We start from the raw sequence: 20,607 nt of genomic DNA on the forward strand, positions 1-20,607 counted from the left end.
CACTGAGGGATGTCCTCACCACACACAACACCAAGATTGCCATGCCAACTACAGCTGAAATGGACAAACTGCAGAGGTTGGAAACGCTACTGGAGCCCTGCAGATATATTTTACATACTTATATATTTCATTTTTCCACTGTCCTGTCTGTAAAAAATATAGCATGAATGGGATGTAGTTAGGTAGGTTTAGGCACTTACTGGTGGTGGGTAGGAAGCATGGAGGGTTAGGGTTAGTAGGGAGGGTTAGGGTTAGTAGGGAGCAGGGAGGGTTAGGGTTTGGCTGCATGGAGGGAGAGTTAGGGTTAGGCAGCACCAGCGGACTTTTAGGGTTAGGCACTATGCAGGGAGGGTTAAGGGTAGAGAGGGTTAGTATACTTACCGGGGACTTTTGGGTATCTGGATTCCAGGATGCCGCTGTCGGTCTTCTGACCACCAGCATTCTCCCGTACCCAAAGAAATGGGTTTGATTTTTTTTTTGCTGTTGCAGGTATGTGACTGAACTTCTGGGAGGAGAAAAGTATGTTTCATGCTCTGTGGTTCTGCCTGCTTTTTGCCATCTCTCTCGGGTCATGGAGAGTTCAGATGATGACCCTGCCTACGTGGTCAAATTTAAGTCTACATTCAGAACAGACCTGGAGACATGCAAAGAAAATGCCAACATTGCGTATCTGAAGATTGCTACCGCATTGGACCCTAGATTCAAGGACCTCAAGTGTATACCCAGAGCTGAGAGGGGTGAGGTGTGGGCCTTAGTCACCAACTTACTAAAGGAACAGAGGTTTGTTGCAGAGAAACCAGTGGAAGCAACAACATCAGAGCCACCAAATAAAAAGTTAGCCCTATTGGCTGCTTCATCAGAGTCTGATTCTGAACAGGAGGAAGATTCAGTTGAGAACAGTGTGAGGCTGGCCTCCATTGCACAGAAGTACTTGGCCACACCTGCAACATCAGTACCCTGTGAAAGGTTGTTTTCTCTTGCTTGTCATATTGTACAGAAGAAGAGAGTTTCTTTATCATCTGAAAATGTAAACAAGCAACTGGCTTGGTGCAGAGGAGTAAATAGGTTACACACCTAAAATATATCTGTCCAATCTGGTGGGAACAAAAATCTGGGAAAGAAAACAGATTTAGATTCTCAGAAAACATATTTTATTTTTAATTTTAATTTTTTAACTTTTTTAAATGCTACTGTGTTAAGGGAATACTGCAAACCAAATGTTATTGCACGGTTGTTCATATAGAAGTACTAAAAGTGCGCAATACACCACTTTTGAATTCATTATTGACTTTAGTCGGCTAACAATACGATTAATCGCTATTAATCGTATGAAATCCTGCGATTAAAAATTTTAATCGTTGCCCAGCACTAATATATATACACACACACACACGTATAAATAAACCTCATCTTTTTAAGTGGGTCAACTTGCTGTCCAAATACTTTTTTGCCCCACTGTGTGTGTGTGTGTGTGTGTGTGTGTGTGTGTGTGTGTGTGTGTGTGTGTGTGTGTGTGTGTATATATATATATATATATATATATATATATATATATTAAAATATAAGTACATGCAGGATACCAGAGAAGCCATAAATTTAACTTCCTACTGTAGCGCCAGATGGTTGCTCAGTTAAGAAGCCTTGAGTGGACGGAGACTGGATCTCTTCAGCACAAGGCAGCTGGGACCTGGACAAGCGGTGCCGGCGACAGGCAGCCACGTGTGAATTAAGAATGAATGCCATGTTACAAAGGCGTGCGGGCCGCACTGCAGTGCTACAAATTGTATGCCTCTGTACCACATGCGGTATGCCTTTATCCAGTCCCCAGCCGTACTGTCAGTTGCAACAACTTCCAGGTCAGTGCTGGAAGTACCAGTATGCCATACTGGCTCACTTCGAGCACTGGTAACGTCACCAATGCTTTCTCCTGCCCTTATCTATGATGGCCTATACTGTATCATGTTATCGGTGCTTTCTCCGGCTTGCCCTCAGGAGCATAAGGGGGAATTCAATTAATGGTGAATCCGATTGCCTGAATGAATGTGTGTGGCAGCTGCCGTGTATCTCGCACAAAAGTATTTGCTACCCCTTTTGTGTGAATCGGGCATGCGACCTGCCAGGTGAAGGGTGTGAGACGGGCTGCTGATGCCTGCATCTAAACACAACAGCAATAACAATTAGCACCCTTTGCAGAGAATTCAATTGCTGGTGAATCCTTGGCCCAGCTGAATCTGCGCGGCACCTGCTGCACTTTACGTCAGCGGGATCTTGCACAAAGCGGGATCTTGCTACCACATAGAACAGCAATTTTGTGCTAATTCGGGCAGAAATAAGTCCTGAGTGGTGCGAGTTCGGGTGCCATTGCCGGCAGTGAAACGCCGTGGCAACAGCAACTCGCATCCTTCACAAACATTAGGATTGATCCTATTGACTCTTTCCTGGTAATTAAAATTTTTCAGCAATCTATAAGTGAAGTTCAGAGTTGCTCAGGCCCTCATACGGACTAATGAACTCAACAAATGTGTAATGTTTGAGTAGCCTTCACTTTCACAGGCTAAGGGGCAGATGTATTAACCTGGAGAAGCATAAGGGAGTGATAAACCAGTGCTATGTGCAAGGTGATAAATGCACTAGCCAGTCAGCTCCTGTCAATTTACATATTGGAGCTGATTGCAAGGTGATAAAACGCACCAGCCACATATCACTGGTTTATCACTTCCTTATGCCTTCTCCAGGTTAATACATTTGCCCCAATGGTGAATATGAAACAAAAAAGGTTTCCAGTGTATTTGTGAGGACTATGGACCCTATTAAGGTTGAGTAGCAGATTCTGTACGATCGCATACTGGGTCCCACCCAGCATTGCGATCGCATTCAAAGATCGTATTGCTGACCAGGGAATAGCAGATGCCCCCCTGTATACACAGCATGGCTGCATATGCAGCCGCACTGACATTTTTTATTGGAGCGGCAATGTGTGACGCAACGCAGCCGCCTCAAACGGTCTGTCCACGCCTGCATTGGCCGAACAACTCCCGCTCCCTACCACCCCCTACCCACGGTCCTTTATGGATGTGATGGCTCTGTGAAGGTCCGTTTGCGATTTTCAAACATTAGTGATCTGTATTGAAAAAGGGCCTATGTTGGAATAACCTAGGATAATAACACCACCTAAAATAACACTTAGGATAACAATAAAATGTTACCATTCCATCTAGTGGGTAGGTTCTGGTTACTCAGTAGCTAAAGTATTTTTAAGTGTACAGAAAGACCCACACACAGGCAGGCGTAAAACTACTAAGACCTTTAATAATCCATCCTATATAAACAAAAATGAGTGGCAAATTTAGAAACATAACAAGGTTAGCATGTCACTCATAGTTATTTAGGGATTACACAATTCTAGCACCCTTTCCTTTCACTAACACAAGCACATACAGAGTGTATTTCCAGATCTTTTTCTTTTTTTGTTACGTGTGGCATGCCGTATAAATGAGTTAACAGGATTTTTGTACCTCTTTATAGAGAAGTCTCTTTACACATCTTAAGCCAACTTAATAGGTAATAAAAACATTTGGATTTTATGGTTTTAAAATAAAGGCTGATTCCAGCTTAATAGTGGAAATTCCAATTAAAACAAAACAAAGTATCCCTACCAACTACATTGACTCTCCAGGGATCCCCACCACTGTGCTGTTGTGGTACATGATTCTATCAGGTCCTCCCAATGGATAACTTGATGCATGATTTGGCCTAATTAATCTATATGGTGGTCTCGTCCTCTGTTCTCATTATGGGACCCATTTAGGCCAATAAAATTTCAGTTACCTTCACCAATAGAATTTGGACCTCATGCTATCAACCTGAATCATCTTCATGAAAAGATCAGGAAGTAGAGCCAACAGGGGGCTCAGATGCGGCCTATTTTCGCATTGTGCTCTCGGTTGTAAATCAGTTAAGGGCACTCAACACTAAAAGGTGAAATTAGCTCTTAAGTATGTCATGTTTGCTGTGTATATTGTAGAGTGTACCAAATGGTTTATCACTGTGGTCCAATTAGCTTTGTCATACAGCTTTAATATAATTAGGGCAAATCAAGCTGCTTCTTGAGCATTTCATAATGATAGTCCAGTGGATAGATTGTATTAATGCAGAGTGTGCCAACTACTCTTGTCCTGTCCGCAACAGATCCATGTACTTTTTCATCTTGTCAATCATCCATAGTGGGACAGTAAATGGTTTCAGTTCATCCAGCTTCAACTCCAATGAGTCTCTGTAGAAGAACAATCAGTTAGAAACAACCAAACATGGGAACACAGGAGCAGATACAAGCATGCATTCTGGGTGCATAAAAGCAGGATTTTAGAATAGACTGTTACACACAACTGCACATTAACACATAACAACAGTTAGCTAAAATGTGTTCACATTTACAGTGTTGTACAGCTACAAAATTTGTTATAAATCCACCTTTTTACTAGAGATGAGCGGATTCGGTTTTACTCGGTTTTACTCGGTTCTCAAAACCGAATCTTATTGGCTATCCAAAACACGTGACATCCGTGAGCCAATAAGATTCGGTTTTGAGAACCGAGTAAAACCGAGTAAAACCGAATCCGCTCATCTCTACTTTTTACATGTCTGCATGTAATTAGCCATTTGTGGGGTAGTTATAAATGTTCTTGAGTGGTAATGAGAGTGTGAACAGTCCATGAAGTGACAAGACTATGCTATCTAGTTGGCTAGTAAACATCCCGTGACAATGAAGCTGCTAGCTTTCAGTACATTGGCTCTGAATAGTCACATGAGTTCAGAGGGCCTGATTTGGGTCCAGAAGTAACTGCAGCTCATGCTGCAAAGTAAAGATGTTAAGTACTGATGGACCTGTACTGCGCATGTGCAATACGGGTCTGCAACGTTGGATGCAGATCAGTAGACTGCCAGTGATTTGGGGACATGGAGGGGGTGGCACAAGCCTCAGTTTCCCAAAATGGAGCTTTGTCACTGCCGTTTTGGTGGACGGGAAGAGGCCAGGATCTCCATTGGAAAACAGATTTTCTGTCCTCGTTTCTGTATCTGCGGCAGCCAGATTGCATGACCCCACGGGTAGTGTCATAGGTGATCCGGGAGATTTTCTGGTGACAAAGATTCTGACACATACCAGACAGTTTTATAGCTGATTTTTCTAATCAGTGGCAGGTGTATTAATAACTTCACAACACAATTAATCCTTTACAGCACAATTAATGTTAGATTTGTCAAAACTGCAGGTCAGTTACAATTAATTTGCATGACAAAATAATTTAAAGAAAGAAGGGAAGTCTTCCTAACATTGACATTATCTAATGGACATCAATGGTTAAATTTGCTATGTAGCACTATTTAAAGCAGCCCAGTCTTCAGTGCTAGATTTAGAGGGTTTTGAAAAATTGAATAAAATGAATGAACCTTTATCTAATCAGATCCGGAAAGTGCCTTCTTCCCATCTGATTTAGGACTCTGAACACAGTATCGATGGAAATATCCAAATGGAGTTTTCCTGAAGGATCACCCCAGTTCTAACCTTACGATGTCAGTGCCAAAATACACCCTGCTATAATATATATATATATATAGATATAGATATAGATATAGATATAGAGAGAGAGAGAGAGAGATCTATATAGATTTCTTTTCTTTTTTTTTTACTGATACTGCGCTTATACCACTTAATAAAGAAACCTTCCTTTAAGTATTATAAAATAAATTCGGCTGCTAAATCCCTGAAGATGGTCCTCTGCCAGATAAGGACCCCTATGTTAGTAGAAATATGGTAAAATTATCTGCAGGGGTGCCTAATGTGAATATATTCTTTGTTGACAACTAATTAACTTCAATACACATGGTTTTCTGATACAACCGCAGACCATTCAATAAATGTATTTAATACATAGCTTTAAAAACATTAAAGTCGTTTTTTCAATCCATACAATACATTGACAAATTGCTTTGTTTAGTTGACAGTCTATCTTTCGGAGCCAAAGATTCTGTTAACTTCAGATCTAGCAACTTGCATACTAATATTTATATATTTTATATATAAAAAAAAATAAATAAGAATTTACTTACCGATAATTCTATTTCTCATAGTCCGTAGTGGATGCTGGGACTCCGTAAGGACCATGGGGAATAGCGGCTCCGCAGGAGACTGGGCACAAAAGTAAAAGCTTGAACTAGCTGGTGTGCACTGGCTCCTCCCCCTATGACCCTCCTCCAAGCCTCAGTTAGGATACTGTGCCCGGACGAGCGTACATAATAAGGAAGGATCTTGAATCCCGGGTAAGACTCATACCAGCCACACCAATCACACCGTACAACCTGTGATCTGAACCCAGTTAACAGTATGATAAACGAAGGAGCCTCTGAAAAGATGGCTCACAACAATAATAACCCGAATTTTTTAACAATAACTATATACAAGTATTGCAGACAATCCGCACTTGGGATGGGCGCCCAGCATCCACTACGGACTATGAGAAATAGAATTATCGGTAAGTAAATTCTTATTTTCTCTAACGTCCTAAGTGGATGCTGGGACTCCGTAAGGACCATGGGGATTATACCAAAGCTCCCAAACGGGCGGGAGAGTGCGGATGACTCTGCAGCACCGAATGAGAGAACTCCAGGTCCTCCTCAGCCAGGGTATCAAATTTGTAGAATTTAGCAAACGTGTTTGCCCCTGACCAAGTAGCTGCTCGGCAAAGTTGTAAAGCCGAGACCCCTCGGGCAGCCGCCCAAGATGAGCCCACCTTCCTTGTGGAATGGGCTTTTACAGATTTTGGCTGTGGCAGGCCTGCCACAGAATGTGCAAGCTGAATTGTACTACAAATCCAACGAGCAATCGTCTGCTTAGAAGCAGGAGCACCCAGCTTGTTGGGTGCATACAGGATAAACAGCGAGTCAGATTTCCTGACTCCAGCCGTCCTGGAAATATATATCTTCAGGGCCCTGACTACGTCCAGTAACTTGGAGTCCTCCAAGTCCCTAGTAGCCGCAGGCACCACAATAGGCTGGTTCACGTGAAACGCTGAAACCACCTTTGGGAGAAATTGAGGACGAGTCCTCAATTCTGCCCTATCCGTGTGAAAAATCAGGTAAGGGCTTTTATAAGATAAAGCCGCCAATTCTGAGACACGCCTGGCTGAAGCCAGGGCTAACAGCATTACCACCTTCCATGTGAGATATTTTAATTCCACAGTGGTGAGTGGTTCAAACCAATGTGATTTTAGGAACCCCAAAACCACATTGAGATCCCAAGGTGCCACCGGGGGCACAAAAGGAGGCTGTATATGCAGTACCCCTTTGACAAACGCCTGGACTTCAGGCACTGAAGCCAGTTCTTTTTGGAAGAAAATCGACAGGGCCTAAATTTGAACCTTAATGGACCCTAATTTTAGGCCCATAGACAGTCCTGTTTGCAGGAAATGTAGGAAGCGACCCAGTTGAAATTCCTCTGTAGGGGCCTCTGTGGCCTCACACCACGCAACATATTTTCGCCCAATGCGGTGATAATGTTTTGCGGTTACATCCTTCCTGGCCTTTATCAGGGTAGGGATGACTTCTTCTGGAATGCCTTTTTCCTTCAGGATCCGGCGTTCAACCGCCATGCCGTCAAACGCAGCCGCGGTAAGTCTTGGAACAGACAAGGCCCCTGCTGGAGCAGGTCCTTTCTTAGAGGTAGAGGCCACGGTTCCTCCGTGAGCATCTCTTGAAGTTCCGGGTACCAAGTCCTTCTTGGCCAATCCGGAACCACGAGTATAGTTCTTACTCCTCTCCTTTTTATGATTCTCAGTACTTTTGGTATGAGAGGCAGAGGAGGGAACACATACACTGACTGGTACACCCATGGTGTTACCAGAGCGTCCACCGCTATTGCCTGAGGGTCCCTTGACCTGGCGCAATATCTGTCTAGTTTTTTGTTGAGACGGGACGCCATCATGTCCACCTTTGGTTTTTCCCAACGGTTTACCATCTCTTGGAAGACTTCTGGATGAAGTCCCCACTCCCCCGGGTGAAGGTCTTGTCTGCTGAGGAAGTCCGCTTCCCAGTTGTCCACTCCCGGAATGAACACTGCTGACAGTGCTATCACATGATTCTCCGCCCAGCGAAGAATCCTTGCAGCTTCTGCCATCGCCCTCCTGCTTCTCGTGCCGCCCTGTCTGTTTACGTGGGCGACTGACGTGATGTTGTCCGATTGGATCAATACCGCCTGACCCTGAAGCAGGGGTTTTGCTTGACTTAGGGCATTGTAAATGGCCCTTAGTTCCAGAATGTTTATATGAAGAGATGTTTCCATGCTTGACCACAAGCCCTGGAAATTTCGTCCCTGTGTGACTGCTCCCCAGCCTCTCAGGCTGGCATCCGTGGTCACCAGGATCCAATCCTGAATGCCGAATCTGCGGCCCTCTAGTAGATGAGCACTCTGCAGCCACCACAGAAGAGACACCCTTGTCCTTGGCGACAGGGTTATCCGCTGATGCATCTGAAGATGCGATACGGACCATTTGTCCAGAAGATCCCACTGAAACGTTCTTGCATGGAATCTTCCGAATGGAATCGCTTCGTAAGAAGCCACCATTTTTCCCAGGACCCTCGTGCACTGATGCACTGACACCTGGCCTGGTTTTAGGAGATTCCTGACTAGCTCGGATAACTCCCTGGCCTTCTCCTCTGGGAGAAACACCTTTTTCTGGACTGTGTCCAGAATCATTCCTAGGAACAGGAGACGTGTTGTTGGAATCAGCTGCGATTTTGGAATATTTAGAATCCACCCGTGCTGACGTAACACTAACTGAGATAGTGCTACTCCGACTTCTAACTGTTCCCTGGACCTTGCCCTTATCAGGAGATCGTCCAAGTAAGGGATAATTAATACGCCTTTTCTTCGTAGAAGAACCATCATTTCGGCCATTACCTTGGTAAAGACCCGAGGTGCCGTGGACAACCCAAACGGCAGCGTCTGAAACTGATAATGACAGTTTTGTACTACAAACCTGAGGTACCCTTGGTGAGAAGGGTAGATTGGGACGTGGAGATAAGCATCTTTGATGTCCAGAGACACCATATAGTCCCCTTCTTCCAGGTTTGCTATCACTGCTCTGAGTGACTCCATCTTGAATTTGAACCTCTTTATGTAAGTGTTCAAGGATTTTAGATTTAAAATTGGTCTCACTGAGCCGTCCGGCTTCGGTACCACAAACAGCGTGGAATAATACCCCTTTCCCTGTTGTATGAGAGGTACCTTGATTATCACCTGCTGGGAATACAGCTTGTGAATGGCTTCCAAAACTGCCTCCCTGTCGGAGGGAGACTTTAGGAACCGGCGAGGGGGAGACGTCTCGAATTCCAGTTTGTACCCCTGTGATACTACCTGCAGAATCCAGGGGTCCACTTGCGAGTGAGCCCACTGCGCGTTGAAATTTTTGAGACGGGCCCCCACCGTGTCCGAGTCCGCTTGTAAAGCCCCAGCGTCATGCTGAAGACTTGGCAGAAGCAGAGGAGGGCTTCTGCTCCTGGGAAGAGGCTGCCTGGTGCAGTCTTTTTCCTCTTCCTCTGCCCCGGGGCAGAAATGAGTGGCCTTTTGCCCGCTTGTACTTATGGGAACGAAAAGGACTGAGTTTGAAAAGACGGTGTCTTTTTCTGCTGAGAGGTGACCTGGGGTAAAAAGGTGGACTTTCCGGCCGTTGCCGTGGCCACCAGGTCCGATAGACCGGCCCCAAATAACTCCTCCCCTTTATACGGCAATACTTCCATATGTCGTTTGGAATCCGCATCCCCTGACCACTGTCGCGTCCATAACGCTCTTCTGGCAGAAATGGACATAGCACTCACTCTTGATGCCAGGGTGCAAATATCCCTCTGTGCATCACGCATATATAGTAATGCATCCTTCAAATGCTCTATAGTTAGTAATATACTGTCCCTATCCAGGGTATCAATATTTTCAGTCAGGGAATCCGACCACGCCACTCCAGCACTGCACATCCAGGCTGAGGCGATTGCTGGTCGCAGTATAACACCAGTATGTGTATATACCCTTCAGGATATTTTCCAGCCTTCTATCCGCTGGTTCTTTGAGGGCGGCCGTATCAGGAGACGGTAACGCTACTTGTTTAGATAAACGTGTGAGCGCTTTATCTACTCTAGGGGGTGTTTCCCAACGCGCCCTAACCTCTGGCGGGAAAGGGTATAGTGCCAATAATTTATTAGAAATTAGCACTTTTTTATCGGGGGAAACCCACGCTTTATCACACACCTCATTTAATTCATCTGACTCAGGAAAAGCTACTGGTAGTTTTTTTACTCCCCACATAATACCCTTCTTTGTGGTACTTGTAGTGTCAGAAATGTTCAATGCCTCCTTCATTGCCGTGATCATGTAACGTGTCGTAATGTCCCTACTGGACATTACGTTTGTCTCCTCACCGTCGACACTGGACTCAGTATCTGTGTCTGGGTCTGTGTCGACCCACTGAGGTAACGGGCGTTTTATCGCCCCTGACGGTGTCTGAGACGCCTGGACAGGCACTAATTGATTTGTCGGCTGTCTCATGTCGTCAACAGTTTTTTGTAAAGTGCTGACATTGTCACGTAGTTCTTTAAATACAACCATCCAGTCAGGTGTCGACTCCCTAGGGGGTGACATCACTAACACAGGCAATTGCTCTGCTTCCACATCATTTTCCTCCTCATACATGTCGACACAATCGTACCGACACCCAGCACACACACAGGGAATGCTCTGATAGAGGACAGGACCCCACTAGCCCTTTGGGGAGACAGAGGGAGAGTTTGCCAGCACACACCAGAGTGCTATATATATAGGGATAACCTTATATAAGTGTTACTCCCTTTTATAGCTGCTGTTTATAATTTAGCTGCCAATAGTGCCCCCCCTCTCTCGTTTTTACCCTGATTCTGTAGGGACTGCAGGGGAGAGTCAGGGAGCCGTCCTTCCAGCGGAACTGTGAGGGAAAATGGCGCTTGTGTGCTGAGGAGATAGGCTCCGCCCCTTCACAACGGCCTTATCTCCCGCTTTTTTCTGGAAAACTGGCAGGGGTTAAATACATCCATATAGCCCAGGAGCTATATGTGATGTATTTCTTTTGCCATCCTAAGGTATTTCAGTTTTTATTGCGTCTCAGGGCGCTCCCCCCCAGCGCCCTGCACCCTCAGTGACCGGAGTGTGAAGTGTGCTGAGAGCAATGGCGCACAGCTGCAGTGCTGTGCGCTACCTTAGTTGAAGACAGGAACGTCTTCTGCCGCCGATTTCACCGGACCTCTTCGTTCTTCTGGCTCTGTAAGGGGGCCGGCGGCGCGGCTCCGGGACCCATCCAGGCTGAACCTGTGATCGTCCCTCTGGAGCTAATGTCCAGTAGCCTAAGAAGCCCAATCCACTCTGCACGCAGGTGAGTTCGCTTCTTCTCCCCTTAGTCCCACGATGCAGTGAGCCTGTTGCCAGCAGGACTCACTGAAAATAAAAAACCTAAAATAAACTTTTACTCTAAGCAGCTCAGGAGAGCCACCTAGCATGCACCCTTCTCGTTCGGGCACAAGAATCTAACTGAGGCTTGGAGGAGAGTCATAGGGGGAGGAGCCAGTGCACACCAGCTAGTTCAAGCTTTTACTTTTGTGCCCAGTCTCCTGCGGAGCCGCTATTCCCCATGGTCCTTACGGAATCCCAGCATCCACTTAGGACGTTAGAGAAAAATATATATATATAAAAAAAATTATTTATAATATATATATATATATATATATATATATATATATATATATATATATATATATATATATATATATATATATATATATATATCCATCCAACAGAAAAGATGGCACTCAGAGACTGTTTCAAAGCGATAAAGAAAGACATCTGTATTTAAGATGTTATAGCATCTAACGTTTTCGGAGCAATTGCCCCGTCCTCAGGATAACATCTACAGCAATAAACACATAGACAACACATACATAAATACCCTTACCTGTCCCTCAGTTCCCGCTCCGTCCAGCGCTCAGACCGCACGCCCACCGGAGCCACTACCCGCTGAACTTCCTGGTGCGCACCCTCCGTTACTGTGGTAACCGCTGTGCATGCGTTCCACAGCCAGCTTCATGCGCTCCATTAGCGCAGCGGAGGATCCCAGTGAGGTTGCAGCACAAGAGCTGAAAAGGAGAGGAACATAAATTGATATATAAAAAACACCCGCATAAAATAACATACAGATATTGCAGAGGATATATTCATGGTCAGGACTTACATAATGAAAAACCTTCATGTAACAAAAAATAAGCGCTGAATAATAACAGTGACTAAGACCTATTAAGACAAGCTATTCCAATTGATTTTTTCATTTAACCCCATAGGGCTCGTAGTGCCTAAACGGACGATCCAACGGGATTCTTTTAATAATAATTGTTTTGCCCGATCCCCACCCCGGAGGGAAAATGGTACATGATCTATAATATAATGCTTAAGGTCATCCAATTTGTGACCTGCCAATTTAAAATGTCGGGATACCGGCTGATCAATATCTTTCCCATTTAGGGTCATGTTGATTGCCGACCTATGGGCATTCATCCTCTCCCTGAACTTCCTGGTGGTCTGGCCGATGTAATAAAGGCCACAAGGACACACTATAATATACACTACATAAGCAGTAGTGCAAGTGAGGACAAACCTAATGTCGTAGACCTTGTCTAGATGTGGATGTTTGAATTCTCTACATGCTACCATATATTTGCAAGTAGTGCAATTGTGGCATTTGTAACAACCTGGGGGTTTAATGTACACATTGGCCGGTTTTTTAATCCCAAGCCCTGTAATATCAGCATGGACAAGTCTATCACGTAGGTTGTTACCACGTTTGAACGCTGCCAAAGGTCTCATATTTTTAAAGATGGGGAGCTCCTTATCCGAGCTCACAATGGGCCAGAGTGCATTAGTAGCTCTCCGGATAATTGGGCTGGCCGTGGTATAGTTGCTGACCCAAGGGATAACCTTATCCTGATGGCGTTTAGTGGGTTTCAACAAACTGGATCTATCCATCGCAAGTACCTGCTGTTTTTGTTCCTCTAAGGTTATAGGACAATATCCCCTATCCCTAAATTTAGATATAAGACCATCTAAGGCCTCTGGCAAACGTTCAGAATCGCTGGTGATGCGTGCAAAGCGCATCATCTGTGATAACGGAAGACCTTTCTTTAAGGCTACCGGGTGGTGACTAGATGCCCTCAAAAAAGTGTTCCTATCAGTACATTTAGAATAAACCTCTGTGGTGATTTTACCATTGTTAACTGTCACCAGTACGTCCAGGAAGTTGGCACTACTAGTACTATGTGTATAGGTAAATTTAATTGGCGAATCAAGGCCATTAATGGTAGTCATAAGCTGTACAAAACGTTCCTCCCCCCCGGTCCATAGAAGAAATACATCATCTATGTACCGGGTGAAGAACATAATATATTGACTCACATCACTGTCACTAAAGAACATATCAGCTTCTTGAAAAAACATAAAAATATTCGCATACGAGGGGGCCACGGGAGAACCCATAGCACACCCTCGTAGTTGGAGAAAAAAACCCCCATCAAACAAAAAATAATTGCGCCTTAGAGTTAATTCCAACAGAGTCAAAAAAAGTACATGATCAAAACTTGATGCAGGAAGATGACATTCAAGAAAACGCCTCATCGCAATAAGACCTCCCTCGTGAGGGATAGAGGTATACAAACTGGATACATCTAGGCAGCATAGCAAGGTGCCACTCGGTATGCTGTCAATGTCTTCCAGGTAATTCAAGAAGGAAGTAGTGTCTTTCAGGAATGTTTTTTCTTTCAACAAAAGTGGCTGGAGGACACTATCCAAAAGTTGAGAGATAGGCTGTAACAATGAGTCCCTGGCAGAGATTATAGGTCTGCCAGGAGGCTCTCTCGGATTTTTATGTATTTTTGGCAAAGTGTACAGCACAGGCACTTTAGGGTGCTGGACACAAAGAGCCTTAAACACTTTTTGTGGGATTTTATTCTCATTGTATGCCTTCTCTAAAATTTGGAACAGTTCTTTTTGATAGGCGGCCGTCGGATCCATATGCAATTTCATATAAACCTCCCTATCTTGTAGCTGACGTTCAATTTCCAATCTGTATTTATCAAGATCTTGAATAACTATGGCCCCGCCTTTATCGGCGGGTCTGATGACAATGTCCTGGTATGAAGCAAGATCTTTCAATGCCAGGTGTTCCAGTTTAGAAAGATTAGGACGTACTTGACAAGGGGTAGAAGTGAACTTATTCACCGACTCGTCCAGCAAGCGGTTAAAGGTTTTTAAAGAGGCATTGGTTGATATAGGATCATAGTTAGACCTAGAAGCAGACTTCAAAAAAGAGGAAAAGATGTTGTCATCCTGTATTGGAATGCTTGATTGAAAATGTTCCTTCAAACGCAGTTTCCTGGAAAAATTATGTAGATTGACTTTCCAGTCAAAATCATTATGCTTATTGGTAGGAACAAAGCCAAGTCCCAAATTAAGTACTCTTGATTCAATTGGAGTAAGAGATCGTCTGGACAGGTTGAAGATCAAGTCTTCTTTTTGTTCACCAACGTGACTTTTCTGGGTTCTCTTGTTCTGACCACCCCGGCGGGTGGGAGCGAATCGTTTTGACGTCTCGCCTCTTTCTCTGGTTGATCTAAAGGGACCACAGACTGAGATCCATTATCCTCCACATCAGAGAACCTGAAGTCACTGTCACTGCTAGATTTATTCCGATCAAATCTTACTCCTTGCGTTCTTTTCTGCCACGGTCTACGTTTTTTGCCGCCATCCATCATAGGTTGTGTAGTATCACCACCATATAACCATTTGTATACGCGGTTGTCATCATAGTCAGAATCGACTGCAAATTTCTTATTCCTCTTGAATTTTAATAAATCTGTGCGATAACGATCACACTGTGTTTGTAATTTTTGTAGCCAATCTTGACTGGCATCCTCCTCAAGTTTCTGGCGGTTATCTTTTTCAAATGCAACGATCTTTGATCTAATGGCAGTGAGTTCTTTATTCGCTTCATCTACCACTAGAATCATGAGGTCGAATGCGCACTTATTGAGGATAGCAATCCACTTCCTCACAAAATCAGGGTTATTTCTTCCAATAGTGGGAACGTTCCTGACCCTGAAACCTCGTGGTATCTTGTGTTCTCTAAAATAATTAGACAAAGTGACACTGTGCAATAGATAGTCAGTTTCGCGTTTTTTCATTTTCAGCAACTGGAAATAAATATCCTCCGCTTTCAACGCTGGATCAGAGGGGGTTAACAGTTCTTTAGACAGTATGTTTTCAATCTCGGCAGCCGAAAAACTAAAAGTTTCACCTGGAGGAGTGAGTAATAACCCCTGAAAGCCTGATGTATCACGTGCTTGTGCTGAATTGGCTTGATCCATACTGAACCTCCAAAGTATTGCAGTGTCACTTATACAAACAGATATAGATACGCCTGTAGTGATGTGCTATCAACAGGTTCAATCAATCAAATAAGTTGACGGTGCCTTGCAACGGGTGCTATAACACAGCACAAACATACCCATCCACAGTATGCCGGCACTCACTTTACAATGTCCCAACTGCTCAGGTGCCCCTCAGAGAAGTAAATATCCAACAGAAAAGATGGCACTCAGAGACTGTTTCAAAGCGATAAAGAAAGACATCTGTATTTAAGATGTTATAGCATCTAACGTTTTCGGAGCAATTGCCCCGTCCTCAGGATAACATCTACAGCAATAAACACATAGACAACACATACATAAATACCCTTACCTGTCCCTCAGTTCCCGCTCCGTCCAGCGCTCAGACCGCACGCCCACCGGAACCACTACCCGCTGAACTTCCTGGTGCGCACCCTCCGTTACTGTGGTAACCGCTGTGCATGCGTTCCACAGCCAGCTTCATGCGCTCCATTAGCGCAGCGGAGGATCCCAGTGAGGTTGCAGCACAAGAGCTGAAAAGGAGAGGAACATAAATTGATATATAAAAAACACCCGCATAAAATAACATACAGATATTGCAGAGGATATATTCATGGTCAGGACTTACATAATGAAAAACCTTCATGTAACAAAAAATAAGCGCTGAATAATAACAGTGACTAAGACCTATTAAGACAAGCTATTCCAATTGATTTTTTCATTTAACCCCATAGGGCTCGTAGTGCCTAAACGGACGATCCAACGTGATTCTTTTAATATTATATATTATATTAAAAGAATCACGTTGGATCGTCCGTTTAGGCACTACGAGCCCTATGGGGTTAAATGAAAAAATCAATTGGAATAGCTTGTCTTAATAGGTCTTAGTCACTGTTATTATTCAGCGCTTATTTTTTGTTACATGAAGGTTTTTCATTATGTAAGTCCTGACCATGAATATATCCTCTGCAATATCTGTATGTTATTTTATGCGGGTGTTTTTTATATATCAATTTATGTTCCTCTCCTTTTCAGCTCTTGTGCTGCAACCTCACTGGGATCCTCCGCTGCGCTAATGGAGCGCATGAAGCTGGCTGTGGAACGCATGCACAGCGGTTACCACAGTAACGGAGGGTGCGCACCAGGAAGTTCAGCGGGTAGTGGTTCCGGTGGGCGTGCGGTCTGAGCGCTGGACGGAGCGGGAACTGAGGGACAGGTAAGGGTATTTATGTATGTGTTGTCTATGTGTTTATTGCTGTAGATGTTATCCTGAGGACGGGGCAATTGCTCCGAAAACGTTAGATGCTATAACATCTTAAATACAGATGTCTTTCTTTATCGCTTTGAAACAGTCTCTGAGTGCCATCTTTTCTGTTGGATATTTACTTCTTTGAGGGGCACCTGAGCAGTTGGGACATTGTAAAGTGAGTGCCGGCATACTGTGGATGGGTATGTTTGTGCTGTGTTACAGCACCCGTTGCAAGGCACCGTCAACTTATTTGATTGATTGAACCTGTTGATAGCACATCACTACAGGCGTATCTATATCTGTTTGTATAAGTGACACTGCAATACTTTGGAGGTTCAGTATGGATCAAGCCAATTCAGCACAAGCACGTGATACATCAGGCTTTCAGGGGTTATTACTCACTCCTCCAGGTGAAACTTTTAGTTTTTCGGCTGCCGAGATTGAAAACATACTGTCTAAAGAACTGTTAACCCCCTCTGATCCAGCGTTGAAAGCGGAGGATATTTATTTCCAGTTGCTGAAAATGAAAAAACGCGAAACTGACTATCTATTGCACAGTGTCACTTTGTCTAATTATTTTAGAGAACACAAGATACCACGAGGTTTCAGGGTCAGGAACGTTCCCACTATTGGAAGAAATAACCCTGATTTTGTGAGGAAGTGGATTGCTATCCTCAATAAGTGCGCATTCGACCTCATGATTCTAGTGGTAGATGAAGCGAATAAAGAACTCACTGCCATTAGATCAAAGATCGTTGCATTTGAAAAAGATAACCGCCAGAAACTTGAGGAGGATGCCAGTCAAGATTGGCTACAAAAATTACAAACACAGTGTGATCGTTATCGCACAGATTTATTAAAATTCAAGAGGAATAAGAAATTTGCAGTCGATTCTGACTATGATGACAACCGCGTATACAAATGGTTATATGGTGGTGATACTACACAACCTATGATGGATGGCGGCAAAAAACGTAGACCGTGGCAGAAAAGAACGCAAGGAGTAAGATTTGATCGGAATAAATCTAGCAGTGACAGTGACTTCAGGTTCTCTGATGTGGCGGATAATGGATCTCAGTCTGTGGTCCCTTTAGATCAACCAGAGAAAGAGGCGAGACGTCAAAACGATTCGCTCCCACCCGCCGGGGTGGTCAGAACAAGAGAACCCAGAAAAGTCACGTTGGTGAACAAAAAGAAGACTTGATCTTCAACCTGTCCAGACGATCTCTTACTCCAATTGAATCAAGAGTACTTAATTTGGGACTTAGCTTTGTTCCTACCAATAAGCATAATGATTTTGACTGGAAAGTCAATCTACATAATTTTTCCAGGAAACTGCGTTTGAAGGAACATTTTCAATCAAGCATTCCAATACAGGATGACAACATCTTTTCCTCTTTTTTGAAGTCTGCTTCTAGGTCTAACTATGATCCTATATCAACCAATGCCTCTTTAAAAACCTTTAACCGCTTGCTGGACGAGTCGGTGAATAAGTTCACTTCTACCCCTTGTCAAGTACGTCCTAATCTTTCTAAACTGGAACACCTGGCATTGAAAGATCTTGCTTCATACCAGGACATTGTCATCAGACCCGCCGATAAAGGCGGGGCCATAGTTATTCAAGATCTTGATAAATACAGATTGGAAATTGAACGTCAGCTACAAGATAGGGAGGTTTATATGAAATTGCATATGGATCCGACGGCCGCCTATCAAAAAGAACTGTTCCAAATTTTAGAGAAGGCATACAATGAGAATAAAATCCCACAAAAAGTGTTTAAGGCTCTTTGTGTCCAGCACCCTAAAGTGCCTGTGCTGTACACTTTGCCAAAAATACATAAAAATCCGAGAGAGCCTCCTGGCAGACCTATAATCTCTGCCAGGGACTCATTGTTACAGCCTATCTCTCAACTTTTGGATAGTGTCCTCCAGCCACTTTTGTTGAAAGAAAAAACATTCCTGAAAGACACTACTTCCTTCTTGAATTACCTGGAAGACATTGACAGCATACCGAGTGGCACCTTGCTATGCTGCCTAGATGTATCCAGTTTGTATACCTCTATCCCTCACGAGGGAGGTCTTATTGCGATGAGGCGTTTTCTTGAATGTCATCTTCCTGCATCAAGTTTTGATCATGTACTTTTTTTGACTCTGTTGGAATTAACTCTAAGGCGCAATTATTTTTTGTTTGATGGGGTTTTTTTTCTCCAACTACGAGGGTGTGCTATGGGTTCTCCCGTGGCCCCCTCGTATGCGAATATTTTTATGTTTTTTCAAGAAGCTGATATGTTCTTTAGTGACAGTGATGTGAGTCAATATATTATGTTCTTCACCCGGTACATAGATGATGTATTTCTTCTATGGACCGGGGGGGAGGAACGTTTTGTACAGCTTATGACTACCATTAATGGCCTTGATTCGCCAATTAAATTTACCTATACACATAGTACTAGTAGTGCCAACTTCCTGGACGTACTGGTGACAGTTAACAATGGTAAAATCACCACAGAGGTTTATTCTAAATGTACTGATAGGAACACTTTTTTGAGGGCATCTAGTCACCACCCGGTAGCCTTAAAGAAAGGTCTTCCGTTATCACAGATGATGCGCTTTGCACGCATCACCAGCGATTCTGAACGTTTGCCAGAGGCCTTAGATGGTCTTATATCTAAATTTAGGGATAGGGGATATTGTCCTATAACCTTAGAGGAACAAAAACAGCAGGTACTTGCGATGGATAGATCCAGTTTGTTGAAACCCACTAAACGCCATCAGGATAAGGTTATCCCTTGGGTCAGCAACTATACCACGGCCAGCCCAATTATCCGGAGAGCTACTAATGCACTCTGGCCCATTGTGAGCTTGGATAAGGAGCTCCCCATCTTTAAAAATATGAGACCTTTGGCAGCGTTCAAACGTGGTAACAACCTACGTGATAGACTTGTCCATGCTGATATTACAGGGCTTGGGATTAAAAAACCGGCCAATGTGTACATTAAACCCCCAGGTTGTTACAAATGCCACAATTGCACTACTTGCAAATATATGGTAGCATGTAGAGAATTCAAACATCCACATCTAGACAAGGTCTACGACATTAGGTTTGTCCTCACTTGCACTACTGCTTATGTAGTGTATATTATAGTGTGTCCTTGTGGCCTTTATTACATCGGCCAGACCACCAGGAAGTTCAGGGAGAGGATGAATGCCCATAGGTCGGCAATCAACATGACCCTAAATGGGAAAGATATTGATCAGCCGGTATCCCGACATTTTAAATTGGCAGGTCACAAATTGGATGACCTTAAGCATTATATTATAGATCATGTACCATTTTCCCTCCGGGGTGGGGATCGGGCAAAACAATTATTATTAAAAGAATCACGTTGGATCGTCCGTTTAGGCACTACGAGCCCTATGGGGTTAAATGAAAAAATCAATTGGAATAGCTTGTCTTAATAGGTCTTAGTCACTGTTATTATTCAGCGCTTATTTTTTGTTACATGAAGGTTTTTCATTATGTAAGTCCTGACCATGAATATATCCTCTGCAATATCTGTATGTTATTTTATGCGGGTGTTTTTTATATATCAATTTATGTTCCTCTCCTTTTCAGCTCTTGTGCTGCAACCTCACTGGGATCCTCCGCTGCGCTAATGGAGCGCATGAAGCTGGCTGTGGAACGCATGCACAGCGGTTACCACAGTAACGGAGGGTGCGCACCAGGAAGTTCAGCGGGTAGTGGTTCCGGTGGGCGTGCGGTCTGAGCGCTGGACGGAGCGGGAACTGAGGGACAGGTAAGGGTATTTATGTATGTGTTGTCTATGTGTTTATTGCTGTAGATGTTATCCTGAGGA

The 20,607-nt window shown here is 43.9% G+C and overlaps 1 protein-coding gene across 2 annotated transcripts in view; it reads right to left on the minus strand.

Moving 5' to 3' along the window:
- Positions 1 to 3,289: 3,289 nt before the first annotated feature.
- The window catches only part of DNTTIP1 (deoxynucleotidyltransferase terminal interacting protein 1), a 51,109-nt gene continuing 33,791 nt past the window's right edge, over positions 3,290 to 20,607 (minus strand). For both annotated transcript variants that reach the window (XM_063960491.1, XM_063960492.1), the window contains exon 13: positions 3,290 to 4,273. In XM_063960491.1, coding sequence (XP_063816561.1) covers positions 4,165 to 4,273 — 109 coding nt within the window. In that variant the 3' untranslated portion in view covers positions 3,290 to 4,164. The remainder of the gene's footprint in view (positions 4,274 to 20,607) is intronic.

Source organism: Pseudophryne corroboree, chromosome 3 (genome assembly GCF_028390025.1).
Source record: "Pseudophryne corroboree isolate aPseCor3 chromosome 3, aPseCor3.hap2, whole genome shotgun sequence".
Taxonomy (NCBI): domain Eukaryota; kingdom Metazoa; phylum Chordata; class Amphibia; order Anura; family Myobatrachidae; genus Pseudophryne; species Pseudophryne corroboree.